The sequence below is a fragment of the Ambystoma mexicanum genome, chromosome 1q (genome assembly GCF_040938575.1).
Source record: "Ambystoma mexicanum isolate Mex_15411 chromosome 1q, UKY_AmexF1_1, whole genome shotgun sequence".
Classification (NCBI taxonomy): Eukaryota; Metazoa; Chordata; class Amphibia; order Caudata; family Ambystomatidae; genus Ambystoma; species Ambystoma mexicanum.
The window spans coordinates 1397400581-1397416421 of record NC_090922.1 but is presented as its reverse complement, the minus strand read 5'-3'; the positions used below and the strand labels follow the sequence as shown (position 1 = coordinate 1397416421).

Below are 15841 nucleotides of genomic sequence, written 5' to 3'. Positions count from 1 at the left end.
TACTCATGGGAAGGGGTCAGGAAGATGGTGCAGAAGTTCCATGAGATGGAGATGGAGAGATCTGAGAACTAGGAGGACAAATAGTCGAGTATGGTGGATTTTAAGCCAAGGAGGGAAAGAGTTTGAAGACAGGAGGGATGGTCCTTAGTGCCCAAGGCAGTGGAAAATTCTTCAAAGATGTGAATGGAGGATAAGTGGTATTGGTGGGCAGTTTTAAGTGAATCCGCAAAATGAACGATGTGGAATGTTGACCCCGAAATCCAGATTGGAGAGGGTAAGCAGGTACCTCAAAATAGTTGACTTTGCGCTTGAAGAAAAGCCTTGCAATTATTTTAGAGTTGCAGGGAAGGAGAGAGATTGTTCTGTACAATTAGGGGTTGTCGGTGGAAAGCAGTTGGTTTCATTAGGAGGGCCCTGAGCCATAACTGTGGCTGTTTTGTAAAAGGCTGGTAAGATATCAGTTGTGAGAGATCGGTTGAATTAAATGTTAAGTGGAGTTGATGGGCCAAGTTCCTTAGCAATTTCTGGTGAAAAGGGGTCAATTGGAGCACAGAGTCGTTTGGCAAAAAGATGGATGGTAGAGATTTAGTAGGCGAGGTGAGGGAGAAGTGAGGCAGAGAGGAGAGTGGGGAACAAATCAGGAGGGGAGAAGGAGGGAGGGGGTGGGAGAGATGGGTGAGATAAAAGAGTGGACAAGGAGTCCAGTACTTAGATAATTGTATTGGATAAGTTCTTAGGGGGAAAAGCATAGACTTGATGGACATGGATAATTTGTGAGAGTGCGTGCTGAGAAAAGAAAAAAATATGAGTGTAATACGAGGATTTGTCAAGAGCTGTGGCCAGGGTCAGTAAAGAGTACTGTTGGAGGGATAGCTCTGCACTTTGAATAAGCTGACATTCTGTAGCATGCAGTTTTGCGTGATTATTTAAAGTGTCTAAATGACTCAAAATACATTCTTTAGTGTATTCCAGTCACAACCACTGAGCTGACTTGGCCAAAGAGCCATCTGAGACTTTTTGCCCTTGTGAGGGTCCATTGATCATCAAGCTAAAAATTGTTTGTGTGGTTCACTAACATCCCTTGCATCACCCAGTTTTACAGTACTAGTAAGAAGCTAGACAACCAATGTAAGGAGCACTGTGCAAAATACCAAGATATTGAATTTTCTTTTCTGAGTTCCAATTAATTGTGACAGTGTGAAAGAAGCAGTTGGAGTAGTGGTAGGAAACTTTGAAGTCCAAAGGGTACAATGTGTCATTAATGTAATCAAATGTTTGGGGAAACTACCATTGTGTGTTGGATTGATCAGTTAACAAAGCCAATATTCAAAGAAATACTTGGTAGCAACCCAATCAGGAGTGATTTGAGCTGAAGGAGCAAGAACAGAATGGGAGATATGAGGCCAGATTATAGAATGTTTTAGAGATAACATGAGCCACGTAGGAGGCAGAACATCCGAAAACACAGTTCCTTCATGTCTGGTAGAGGGGTAAGAGGCACATAATATTCAAAGGCAAAGATGAATTAAGTTTTCATGCATGTATTACAGGCAGGACAAGTGGCAGCACATTCTCTTCATCATGATGTGTGAATTGAGTTGGGCCTGTGCATGTCATTCATGAGGGGAGTACACATGACTAAGTGAGGGGCAGACACCCTTCCTGGCCTCACACTTGCCAATAGATTCTGGATTTTATTTCTGGATGTCCTTCATTGAAGGTCTGATATAGACAATGGCACAGTAATCCTGGACTCTGTGGGCTTGTGCCAAAACTTTATAGTAGTGCCACTACCCCGCTCAACATCATGATATAGAAATTGACAATCTTCACAAACGCTGTTCATTTTTGTGAGAAGACGTTAGGGTCAAACATACCCCAAGGTGTCACATTCTGTGTAGGTGAAAGGGCTGCACCCAGTTGATGAAATCACCGAAATGGGTTCTTGCACCCAAATAACCCTAAGGTAACCAAAATCTCTATATAGTATTATTTCTTGAACAGAGATCTTTTTTGTCCAGTTGGAGGCGCATCTGTGTGATGGCATCATGTTTCTGGGACTGCATTTGGTGCCATGTGATCACCTCTGCCAATAGGGTAAAGATGTTTAACAATAGATGCAACCACAGGGAGTCCAGGGGGCAGCAGAAAGGGCTTGTCTGGTCACTGAGTTGTTGTTCCCATTCAGTCTTGATGATTCTCATCCAATAAAAAGGAGCATAGCAGACACATCACTGTATCAAGCCTAAAACTCCTGCTAATGCCTCTTAGTTGTTGGTGGATAATGGGATCATTGTTGTCTCTGGTGTATGTTAAGGTAGGATTGGTGCACCGGAGTCACCCGTGGTGTGACATTGCTGAATGGGTATTTGTTTGGATTGTCTCCAACCGAGGAGCAGGCTTAATGCATTTTCAACTCAAAGAATGATGATATGTACCACTAAAAGATTGATGGAGAGTTCATCAGCCATCATGATACATATATGTCTAGCCCAAAAATAGGAAATAGTTGCAGAATTTAATATAGAGGGCCAACGAATGCCAATCACGGTCAAAGTTGGAATACGTGCTGTGTTTTTTTAGTTCAAAGATCCGATCAAGTTACGAGGGCCCACTGAAGAAGCATGCATTGCCACTCTTCTGGACCTGGCGACTCTAAAGCAAACGTGAGTCACAGGCAGTGCCTAATCAAGTCTCAGCATTTAGAAGCAAGTAGTGTATGAACATGAAAAAGTTAAGAAAAAGTGCAGGATTGGTAGGATAAGCTAAAGCAAAATGCAAACGTCTTGATGGGCCTTTCCAAAGATTGTCTTTGGAAGTAAACTTCCCTTGATGCAGAGCCTTATTATTTCATCTAGTGCTAGTGAGGGTCACACACCTTGAAAACAAAATTGTATCCATCACACAATGTTGTCAACAAATGTTTTAACCTGTGTGTGTGGGCACAGAAAGACCTTGAACAGCATGCATCTAGAGTCATTCTGTATACTGGGTCAGAGTGATTCTAAATATTGGTCCACTTTCTCGATTAATCACATTTCCCTGCCCTTACCTATAGGAGGCTTCAGGGCACAGTACTTCTTCCACTTCCATTTAATGTATATATTTCTCTGTTTGCACACACAGAACGTTACGGTTCATGGGTGTAAATTGAGATTAGATTGTTCATAAATTCAAAGCTTCTCTTCCGTTGCACCTGGATGTGTTAAAACCACTTAAAACATAAAGATACTTAAAATGAGATCTTCATTCTCCCTTTAACCACTGACATGTTCATATCATTATTGGCCACTTGTATTGCGTCTTTTACTGCTCTGATGACTACTGTAAAAGAGTAGTAGGACTTGATTCACAAAACCTTTTCTGGTGCAAGTGATGAGATACGCTGATGCATCACGTTTAATTGCATTCAAAAATGTTTTACGCAATGCACAAACGACAGAGACAACATTGGCTCCATTGAAGTCCTCTCCTGCCACTTTCTGCTCTTCCCGACACACACCGTCATCTTCCATCTCATCTACAGACCACCCAAACCCAACACCACCTTCATTGGACACTTCACCGACCTAGTCAACACCATTTCCTTCACGCACGCAAGCAACATCTTCCTAGGAGACTTCAACCTCCCAGGCAACAAAGTTACCAAACCGATAAAGGAATCTCTCCTAAGCCCCCTTGACACACTCAGCCTCACACAACACAGGAAAGACCCAACACACGAGAAAGGTAACATCCTCAACCTAATCATCACTGCACTGTCTCCCCTCCACTACAGCTCTCCTCCCACACTTGACTGGTGTGACCACCTAGTCGTGCCTTTCAACACAACATCCAGTCAAGCACTCCCAGCAGAACACCAGCAGACAAACCTTCAGGTCCTTCAAAAACTTCCCAATGGAAGCCCTCACAGAAGACCTCACCAACCTACACCTTACATGGACCGAACACCCAACCAAACTGCAACGCACTACTGGAAGCACTGAACACCACCATCTGAGCCTCCATCAATCAACACGTGGCTCTGAAACAACGCACCTTCAAACCAGAACTGTAAGCACCCTGGTACGTGCAAGAACTCAACCTCAGCAAAAGAGTCATCAGAAAACAAGAGAAAACTGAATCCGACCTGGCGCTCCTCAAGAAACTCTGAGCAACTCATAGACAACTAATCAACACAGCCAAGGCTTCCTCCTATCAGAATACCATAGCAGAAGTTGACAACAAAAGCAAAGCATCAACCTGCTGCCCAACCCTGCCATACCACACTCCATCGAAAAGGCCATCGCCATCAACACCTTATTCATTGACAAAATCAGCAAGACTTGCCAGGATATAGATGCCAGCTCTGCATCCGCAGACCCACCTCACATCCCTCCTCGCAAAATCTCCAATATCTGGACAATATTCAAGACACTATTGACAGAAGATCTGGTAGAAACCCTGTCTGCCCTCAAAGCCACATCGTATACAGATGATATCCTCCCAGCATCCATCATCAAGAACCTCCCCTCAGAAGCTCTCCTTCCCTTTCTGGAGATCTTCAACAGCTCTTTAACTGAAGGGACCTTCTCATTGACCCTAAAAACTGGATGGTGCCTCCCTCTACTAAATAAGCCCACTCTCGACACGGCAGCCTAGGTAACAATCACAAGAACAAAGTTATGGCAGAAAAAGTCACAAGTCCACAGCGCTTATACAGTGATTAAGAAAATAAACATCAAGGCTGCGGGTATCTGGGCGGTGTGGGTGTACTGCCAATACACATCCACAGGAATAGTTGAAGAAAAACAAAGATGTTCCCAGTCTCACTGCGTCAAGAAATTATAATTAGTTTTTTGTGCAAAGAAAAGCCTTTATTGTTTGTGCGAAAAGAAGCCTGACACGTGTTTCAAGCTATGTACAGCTTTTCATCAGAGGCTTAGGTTTTCTCTTAGCACGAATGAATTCCCCTTTGGGAATATTGGCAATGACATGTTTTTTATGACTAAAATAACATCATCGATGTAACGTTTCCACAAATAAATAAAAGGTGAATACATGGATTTAGATCACCTCAAATTTAACCAAGACTGTTGGTTGGTTACCTTAGAGGTCAAAGCTCTGTACACGTCAATAGCTCACCACAAAGCATTACAAAGTGTTGATTTTTTGTTTCGAGAATGTTCTGCTTCTTATTTTGAGCATCTAGAAATGGTCAAGGAATTATTATTATTTACTTTGCAAAACAATGTTTTTGTTTTCAATCAGATGTACTTTAAGCAATTGATTGGTATAGCCATGGGTGCAAGCTTTGCACCTGCACTGGCGAATGCTTTTATGCATTGTTTCGAGAAAACATGTGTGTTTTCTAAATTCATGTATTCACCTTTTATTTATTTGTGGAAACGTTACATCGATGATGTTATTTTAGTGTGGACTGGTACAAAAGATCTTCTTGTTGAATTTGTATCCTGTTTTAATGATAATGTTTGGGGATTACAATTTACCTCAACCTTTAGTCAATCTCACATTGACTTTTGGACCTTTCCATAGAACTAACCCCTAACGGCCTAATTACTAAAACTTTTCGCAAATCGACCTCAGTGAATGCCACGTTACATGCAGAATCATGCCATAAAAAACATGTCATTGCCAATATTCCCAAAGGGGAATTCATTCGTGCTAAGAGAAAACCTAAGCCTCTGATGAAAAGCTGTACACAGCTTGAAACACGTGTCAGGCTTCTCTTCGCACAAACAATAAAGGCTTTTCTTTGCACAAACAACTAATTATAATTTCTTGGTGCAGTGAGACTGGGAACATCTTTGTTTTTCTTAGGTAACAATCACCCCATCACCCATCTTCTCTTCCTATATAGAATCACAGAGAAAGTGGTAGCCGCACAACTGCAGCAACACCCGATACCAACAATCTCCTCCAAACTTACTAATCCAGATTCAGACACAGATGCAGCACTGAGACAGCAACCATACAGGTGGTCTGCGATGCCCTCAACATCCTTGACGAGGGATACCTCTACCTCCTGGTTCTACTCGACCTCTCGGCAGCTTTCAACACAGTAGACCACCAGGCAGGTTCAAGTCCTACCTCACCAACCACGAGCAGTTTGTTCAGATTGCCTTCTCTAGATCAGCAATGCTACCTGTCACCTGTGGAGTCCTGCAAGGTTCCATGCTCTCCCCAGTGATCTTTCATCTATACATGGAGCTGCTGGGATTCCTCTTAGCCACACACAACATCCACATCCACCAATATGCTGATGATACACAGCTATACCTCTAGATAGACTCCATCAAGGACATCCCTTGGCTCAAAACCTGACTCTTGCTGATCCAGTCTTGGATGTCCAGTGCATACTTGAAGCTCAACCCATCCAAAACAGAACTTCTACCCCTCACCAACAACACTGAGCAGTCAGACATAGAGACCTGGCTATCAATAATAAACTCTGAGTGCTTCACACCAGAGCTCACCTTCTGCGCCAAGTCCGTCAGGTTCCACATCGACAAACACCTCTCCTTCAAGGTACACATAGCTAAGAAAACTTAGCTTGGTATCAACTCTCCCTCCTGCTAAAAGTCAAGTCCTTCCTGACTCCGGACAGCTTTAGATCCACTATTCAGGCACTGGTCCTATCCCACCTGGATGGGGGCAATGCACTCCTCTCCTCGAAGGCCTCCCATTATCATCCCTTATGCTCATGAGAGGTGCTCTACATGCAGCTGCACACCTCATCAAGGGTCTACGGATATAAGAGCACATCACCCCGGCTCTCATCGAATTTCACTTGCTCCAATTGCATGCACAAAACACCTTCAAGTCTTGCTGCATCATTTTTAAGGCAGTCACCATCAAGTCACCCAGCTACCTCACAGAGAAACTCCTCTGGACAGTGGACCACCAGAAGCCAGGACATGTGCAGACTTGAAATCCGCTGCTGCAAAAAGGAAAGGACCAGAAAATGAGCCTTCTCTGCCTATGCCCAAAGACTATAGAGCCTCCTCCCAATCGGCATCAGACTCGCCCCCCTGCCCCTACAATTCAGAAAATAACACCTATGCCATCACGGCACCTCTTGCGCCACCTGTCTCGCTAGATGCCGCCTGCCCCTCTCCTCTTTGCCACCTGGTACAGCTGTACCCCTCCTCTGTTCCCCTCTGTATCCTACCCTCTGCTGTATATCTGTTCTGTTGTTACCACTGATATGCGCTCTGTTAGGCATATGTAATGTTGTAAACCTCTCTAAAGTGCTCCCTTATGTTACTGTATTGATTTATACCTCTGTAAAGCGCTCTGTTGCTCTCGAAGCTAGTTTCACGCTCATTAAATATGATAATAATAATAAATAATGATAATACAAAATAACAGATGTATCTTTATTTGTGCATACAAGAGGTATGCGTTCTCATGCCGTGTTCCTCTCCTTTCAGATGTTGTGCAACGCAAGGATTTCAAGGGACCTTTCTGTGCATTTCAAAGAGCATCCTTAATTCATAAACAAGAGGGGCTTTGAAATGTGAAGAAAACAAACACATTCGACTGTACCTGTTTGCAGCAGGTGCAGTTGTCTTTAAAATGTAAAAGAGGGTAATTTCTTACCATTTTGTGCATTCTTAGGTCTTGCATGAGAGAGTCTTAGCTCACTAACAGATTGTGCAGCCTTCTGTAGAGCAGGGCAGGTGTCCACCATAAATTCCATGATGCAGAAAGAGTGCATCATTGTAAATGCTCTGTTATACTGTCAGTCATTTTGTAGAAGTTAATGCAGATGTCGTAATTGGGTAGAAAGTTGTTGAAAGTTGCCTTTTAAGAGGTTATTTTGACTCCATGCTTGTTGTACATTAATGTTTATACAATTGTACACAGTAGTACAGTTTGGCTAAAGAATATAATAATAATAATATAATTAGCCATGATGCAGAGAGTACTTTCCATTTGGGCTCTTGCGTCTTAACTACAAAAAGGCAACATCTTGGAATACACACCTGACAGTGTTATCATTTTACGTGTGGGTGATTTTTGAGAGAGAGAGAGACTGAGTGACAGACAGAGAGTGAGAGACAGACAGACCAATGTGTGCTCTGTGGTAGCTGCACCTCCTCAAAGAGGAACTCCCTTTCCTCACCTTCCCCCAGAAACTCAATGTCTCCAGAGCTCTGGTCCTCTGTAGGCTGGACTATTGCAACAGCCTCTTCCTCAGTCTGCCTAAATCCTCCCTTCATCCCCTTCAACTAATTCATAATAGGACTGCAAGACATATGCTTGACCTCAAACCCAGGGATCACATCTCTACAGCCCTGAAATCTCGCCACTGGCTCCTGGTTGTTGCGAGGATCACGTTCAAGACACTCTCCATCATCCACAAGGGGGCCTGGGACTCTGCTACATCCAACTCTCTCTCCCTAAATGCCTCCCTGATAGAGGCCTTCTGTATTCTAGCTCCAACTCCCTGTAGATAAGACGCTTTCCAAGCAAAAAGTGGGAGGTAGATCTCGCTCTTCCACAGGAGCCCCCCTGTGGAATGGTCTCCCTGCCCCTCTCAGGCTTGAGCCAGGTCTCCTCAAGATCTGGAAGCTTTGCAAGACCCTCCTTTCATCTTCTTCCTTCTGTCTGCCCCCCCGCTAATTTCCCCCTCTGCCGCATTTTGATTTTGACTGGCTGCCTGGTTGCCTCTGAGTCATACAGGGTACCAGGCCCTCCTCACCCATTCTACCTCTACTCCTCCGTCTCGCCTGAGCCCCCACATTCCTGCTCTTGCCCTACTGGGATCCCTCCCCTTGCACTTGCCTGGCAGGGTCACACCTCTACTGAGCCCAGTCCAGCCACCTCCTGGCACTTATCATTAGACCCCTCTGCCCTGCTCTTCTTGTTACTGCACTTGCACGATCCAAATGACGCAAGGCCTAGTAGGACCGTTTTTGTTATTCTCCTCCCTTGTTCCCCCCCTTTTTTGTGGTGCTTTGAAACGCGATTTGCTGTATAGGCGTATTATGAATAACCAATACATCAAATCAAGGATCCATTTTAGTGAATGCAGTGCTGCATTGTAAGAGGTGTCATTTCAGTTTATAGATTAGTGTATTTGAAAGTTAGTACAATTGTTTCTATGAACTCTCACAAAACTGCAGGGCTGTTGTGATATGCATGATATTTGTTACAGCAGTTTGTGATATTTCACTGTAATGCAGAGTGTCCTTCATTGGAAAATTGCATGACTGCCATAGCATTATCAGGGGTAATGTCTAGGAGTGGTAAGACACATCTGGTAATATTATTGTTAAATAGTTTTTGTCAGTTCCATGATAATGTTTCTATTCAGTGCGTGCGTCCTCGTAAGTGACAACTTTGAGCTATGATACAATGTAATATGGTGAAATATTTACTGCAATGTATTCTAGAAAATCATTTCTTGCATGTTACAACTTTGAGTCGTGGCATTTAATGAAATAACACATGAAAGTACATTAATCTCTGCATTAAGCTGCAAGAAAACATTAGTTCTGGCCATAAAAAGGTAACACAATATAAAGGGGGTCTTGTATAATGCAATGTATAGAGGTATATTTTAGTCCTTAGTCCTTGTCCTATGGATTCTTTATAGGAAAATCTTACCCTCAATATGTACCAATCCAGACATATTGGCTTTGTCTATGCTTGTTTTCAATCAAACTAGCATTGGTCCGATCTCTACTGTCCCATTTCTATCCCTCAAAAGAGACACCTACATTGGGCCTCAGTACGAGTTGGGCAGTATTCCGGTGGTAAATCCGATAGAATACCTTGTAACGGAATTATTCTGGCTTGCACTGGGTTACAAGTGGCTGTGGTGTTGTGAATCCACATTTTTTCAAAGTCCATCTGTGTTCTTTTGTTTTGATGGAATTACTGCCAGAGTAATTCTGCCGATTTAGCCAATTTTTGGGCATATGGCGGCTGCGGGAAGAGTGGTGCTAATAATTCTATTACCGCCAATTGTTTCCAGCACCACCATACTTGTAATGAGCCCCATTATTTTGTTATCTTTTGACATTTCACAATGGCATGCTCGTTAATGGCACGTCATTGTGATATTTATTTATTTAGTTATCATTTTTATAAAGTGCTACTCGCCCATGGGCTTCAAGCTCTCACATGAGCACTTGAGCCCTGCCATACAGAGCGCCCTCTCTCTCCCTACACCTTCGTATGACCAACTCATCATTTGCACAAAGCCCTTCACTCCCAATGCTCCTCTTTCTTGTCTTGGAAACCTTTAAATGACTGTACTGTATACATCCACGTTCGAGACACTCACACATAAGTGCCTCTCACTCAATGCTCCCTCCTACCTCTCTGACACTATTGCACGTGATGTACCCTCTCGCCCAAAAAGAGCCTCGCATGCCAATAAACGCTGCATTCCGACCATAAAAGGCATCAAAGCAGGGGGCATTGGCTTCCCCCACATCGCACCCAAGCTCTGGAATGCCCTCCCCAACTCTCTTAGAGCAGAACCAGCACTCTCATTTTTCAGAAAATCTTTGAAAACCACCCTTTTCAGCTAAACCTCTTTGCCCTCCATGCCTTCCCCTTAGACTGTCTACTCTTCTGATTCTGCAACTAAACCTGTTACTTTGCATTTCCTTATGTTTTCTCTATGTAACTAAGCACACATTTCATGTAACAAGCGCCACATGCCTAGGGGCTGCTGTGCGCTCTACAAATGTGAATAAATAACTAAATTAGGCTCTTCGCCAATTTTGGGAGGATAGCTCATTGCCAACGTGCTCTCCTTGGAAACAAGAGGACACACAGCAACACAGGTTCAATCCCGGATCCGCTTTTAGAAACCTCTGGTTATTAAGCCCGTTAAAAATAACCTATCATATCTACTATCAGTATATCTTGATGCAGCTTTCATTTAAAAACATGTCAATTTTTGAAGAATGTACCTAATCCAGCAGCCCCAAGGAAGACTCCTCCAATAGCCGCCGCACCATAGGAGGCCGAGATCCCAATAATAATGCTTCCGGCAGCGATGCCCAGGGCTGCGCAGCAGATCCGCAAGCAGAGGTGGTCCTTGGCATTGGCAGCACTCATCCAAGCAAGATGCTCTGGCTCCAGGGGCAGGCAGCGCACTGGAGTTTGGAGGGGCAATGGACAGGGCTAACAAGATCATGTGGCGTTCCTTCCCGGCATCAAACGGACAGAAACATCTCAGGCAAGTTCAGAACCAGCAGTAGTGAACCAAATATCTTCCATTTGGAAACGAAAGTTCAGCACAGACCGTGCAGTCAATATTTAGTAGCAAAATCCACTTGCGTCCCAGTGTGCGTGTGAACAACTGCTAAGCAATTCCTCCTAACACTCGGGCGCCTCTTTCCACTCATCGCATCCGCAGCAGCAGGTCTCCGAGTTCCCACACCAAGATCAAATTCAAACTCCTGATTAAGGCAGGCAGTATTTCTTCAGACGCCAATTAGAGTGGAGGATACCTGTGCATGATAATGGCAGCAGGAAAGTGTATTGGAGCAGAAGCCATCCCAGCTTTCATCAGATTAAAACAGGAGGAAGTGCGAACATCCCAAGGGACGCGTGTTGTCGGCCCCCTTCTTCGTGTGCTAACATATTCCTTCTTCGGCCTCCAGCAGTCATATGAAAGTTTAATAGCAGAGCGTCGTGTAACTAACACCCGGATAAAATACCCAGGTAGCGCACGTGCTCACTTGTGTCATTCGAGAATGCCACGCGCGACCCTTTCTGGCTTATACGAAAATAGAGTTGCATTGGTGGCTGTGAAATTTTTTAATTGCCGTGGTATAAATATTTGCCACAAATACGAGCACGCGACCAAGCATGGCGAGGGAGCCCAAACCAACCAAGGTGATTAGATGGGTTCTCCCATGCAAACATATTTTGAATAAGGGATTAATTGGTGCATGATACAGTACACTTTCTTTGAAAAATTGGGTAAAAAGCCAGACAGATTGTAATCGGTTTTTGTAGGATAACACTTGAAATGGAAAAAATCCAATAATTGCAAGTCACTAACAGTGCACAAGATCTTTTCCCAACATATTTCCATGATACTTTTCCTGCAATATATGCCAGTATAAACAACATGTTTGCACTGGCTGTGAGTACATACATTTCCTTGCTGGCTGCACCTATACATGCCAGTATTTCCATATAAGAACATACTCATGTTTGCTGTGTGCATAATTCCAGTAATGAATGATACTTAAAGAAAACATGTCCAAGCTGGCTCTGCCAATACATTCCATTACCTGCACATAAGAACATACCATACTCCTGTTGGCTTTGCCATTAAAAATGCCATGCCACAATAAGAAAACATGTATCATGTTTGCTTAAAATAAATGCCCAGTAAAACATTGCGTGCCACAGCAGGAACTGGCTAGACTAGCTGCACCAAAATGCCAGACTAGCCATGTAGTAACACTTATCTAACAGTCTGAATGCTATTCAGACTGTGACTGTGAGTTGTCGGAAGCGGCTGCCTTTGTGTTGTTGACGAGAACGGCAGTGTGGCTTGACGACTGAGTACGCGTGCGCATACATCCAGAGGGTCCCTTTCTCTAAGCCTAGCAGAGGGCTAGCGTTTGCCGACCGAGGCCGAGGCTGCTTTGTTGAGGCGGCGGATGCGGCTTGGTATTCTACGGTGACACGCCCGTGGAGGAAGGGAGTTTTTGCTGGTCCGCCTGTGAGCGTTGGCCTCCAGGTCCGGAGGTGAAGTGGAGTGGGGCGGTGCCTAGGTGCCTCCTCCTTTCCCTGAATTGCCGTATTGGTGGTGAGGTGGTGCTCCTGGTGGTCCCGGTGGATGTTTTTGTTGGCCTTGGACGGCTGAGTTGGCTGGGTGGTCTTTGCGTGGAGGTGGGGTGTGTCATACTTTTGCATTTACCCCTACTGGCTTGCTGGTCACCTGGACTCCTGGTTGTGACTGTGGGCTAATTAGCCTTTGAGCAACCAGGGTGTGTCATGCTTTTGCATTTGCCCCTACTGGCTTGCTGGTCTCCTGGTCGCCTGAACTCCTGGTTGTCACCATGGGCTTATTAGCCTTTGAGCAACCAGGTCTCTGATCTAGTACACAGTGAGATACTTCTGACATCTCTGTAATCAGTTGAGAGGGTCGGTGAGTGAAGTCATCCACTATAAGGCGCCTCACTCTAGTGTGAGGACGTGCAACACCTGAAATGGGTGGGGCCTATTAGCCATGACTGGGTGACCACACTTGGACTAAGGCTGGTGAAACTGCGATAGCACTGTGTGAAAGGGTGCCGTCAAAGCCTAGTCGGTGCCGTCAAAGCCCAGACGTGGGTCCCTTGCTCGCTGCGCCACAGGGAACCAGGCTGCACCTCACTGAGGAGGTCCAACAAGGCCGAAACATGTCTGGGGTTGCTTGGTTTTCTGTGCAGAGGGGACCTGGCCTAGCAGTTCGGCCTAGGCTGCTACCTTCGGTGGTGGCAGCTACTGACTGATTTGCACATGGCTGGTCCCCTTTTTCAATGGCGCAGACAGGCTAAAAAACGGTGGTGTGGAAGGTTGCCCAGAGCAATTGCCAGTGGTTTAGATTAATGCGAAACCTTCTACCGATCACTTTTGTTGTCAGTTTGTGTCTCGTTGTGAGAGAGGGTATGCCCAGACGTGGGTCCCTTGCTCGCTGCGCCACAGGGAACGAGGCTGCACCTCACTGAGGCGGTCCAACAAGGCCAAAACATGTCTGGGGCTGCTTGGTTTTCTGTGCAGAGGGGACCTGGCCTAGCAGTTCGGGCTGGGCTGCTACCTTCGGTGGTGGCAGCTGCTGACTGATTTGCACATGGCTGGTCCCCTTTTGCAATGGCGCAGACGGGCTAAAAAGCGGTGGTGTGGAAGGGTGCCCAAGCAATTGCCAGTGGTTTAGATTCATTCGAAACCTTCCACCCATCACTTTTGTGGTCAGTTTGTTTCTCCTTGTGAGAGAGGGTATGCCCAGACTTGGGTCCCTTGCTCACTGCGCCACAGGGAACCAGTCTGCACCTCACTGAGGAGGTCCAACAAGGCCGAAACATGTCTGGGGTTGCTTGGTTTTCTGTGCAGAGGGGACCTGGCCTAGCAGTTGGGGCTGGGCTGCTACCTTCGGTGGTGGCAGCTGCTGTCTGATTTGCACATGGCTGGTCCCCTTTTGCAATGGCGCAGACGGACTAGTAAAATGGTGGTGTGGAAGGTTGCCCAGAGCAATTGCCAGTGGTTTAGATTCATTCGAAACCTTCCACCATCACTTTTGTGGTCGACTGCACTCAGTGCCTGAACTATGTGTTTTGAAGTCTGACGACTTCCAGTTTGTGGACCCACTGAAAGGCCCGAATCCCTGTGTCTCCGCTCTGCATTGTAAATTTATATCTACTGCCCAGATGATCAGGAAATATCGGGATGAGTTGTGGGCAGTGGATGTTGAAATCGATGCAGCTATGGAGGAAATTTACCCCAGTTTCGATTATGAGGAAGTAAGTGGCCCGGCAAAACCGGTGGACTGTCCCATCGTACCCAAGGGAAAGAAGGTGGAAGTGGCAGATGTCCAACTCGTACTAAAATGGCTGGCGGAATCCCTACCTGAGGTGCTAACTAAACATTGAAATGTATCACTACTATCTTGGAACTGCAGAGGGTTTGCACATCTATTGTCCATGGAGGGTTCTGTAAACTTTGTTGTAAAACATAATCTCATATGTCTTCAAGAGACTTGGGCAATGGACACCCTGATGTTGGATGGCTATGTGAACTATCAATCTTTTGCTAATTGGTGTGATAAAGGGAGACCCTTTGGAGGGTTGCTGATAGGGGTGGCTAGCTTCTTGATTTCGAGGCAGATTATCTGCAATCAAGAGAACAATACTCAATGAGCTGCAGGTATGGGTCGTCAAGGCTAACATTTTGTCTAAATTCCAATGCGGATTCAGAGGAGGCTACTCAACTTGCCACAATCTTATGGTCATGAATCTACAGAGATCTAGGGTCCGTAGAAGGGGTGAACCACCGTTGTATGCACTCTACATTGATTTCAAAGCGGCCTTCGATTCGGTCCCTAGAGAACGGTTATAGTCTAAACTAGCCGCCCTGGGTTGTCCTGCTAGTTTATTGTATTACCTTAGACTGCTGCACCATAACACCTCAGTTAGGTTGAAATGAGATCAAGAGGGGCATCCGACTGGAAAAGTGCAGCAGAATAGGGGGGTGAAACAGGGTTGCATCACCGCCCCTCTGGTGTATAACCTCTATGTCCATGACATACCGGTGGCTATAGCTGCTGCTAACGATTGCCCTCCAAAAATTGGGGAGCCTGTTTGTTCTGTTTTGGCTTATGCAGACGATTTGGTCATCTTTGATCATACCATCAGCGGACTGTGTAGATCTGCCAAGGCACTTTGGGAATACGCCTCTTGTAATGGACTCGCCATTAACCTGGATAAAACCAAGGTCTTGTGATTTACCAGTAAAAGAGTCTCTCGTGTCAATCTCATGGTGGGCAACGTCAAGATCTCATACGCGCCACAATATAGCTATTTGGGAATTGACTTTTGTGCCCAGTGGTGAATATGTGGCATATAAACACTTCCGTATTACGCGCGCAGCTCAAGTAACAGCTTTAATGGCCAGTTTTACAAACAAGCAGGGAGGCTTTACGCTATGGGGTATGCGCCAACTTTATATGCAAGTATTTATCCCTATGATGACCTATGGCCTAGAAGCACTTTTTTGATATAGATCTTGGCTGGCTGCAGGTCATCGAAGGGAAATTTTGGCGGCGTGTCCTTGGCTTAGCTCTGGGAGTAACTATGGCCATTATACGTCTGGAATTGGA

At 45.2% G+C, this 15841-nt stretch overlaps 1 protein-coding gene across 1 annotated transcript in view; it reads right to left on the bottom strand.

Moving 5' to 3' along the window:
- Nucleotides 1-11583, bottom strand: part of KNCN (kinocilin) — a 454915-nt gene extending 443332 nt beyond the window's left edge. Inside the window, exon 1 of the mRNA XM_069635394.1 lies at nt 10935-11583. Within this exon, the coding sequence (XP_069491495.1) occupies nt 10935-11082 (148 nt within the window). The 5' untranslated portion in view covers nt 11083-11583. The remainder of the gene's footprint in view (nt 1-10934) is intronic.
- Between the last annotated feature and the right edge of the window lie 4258 nt (nt 11584-15841).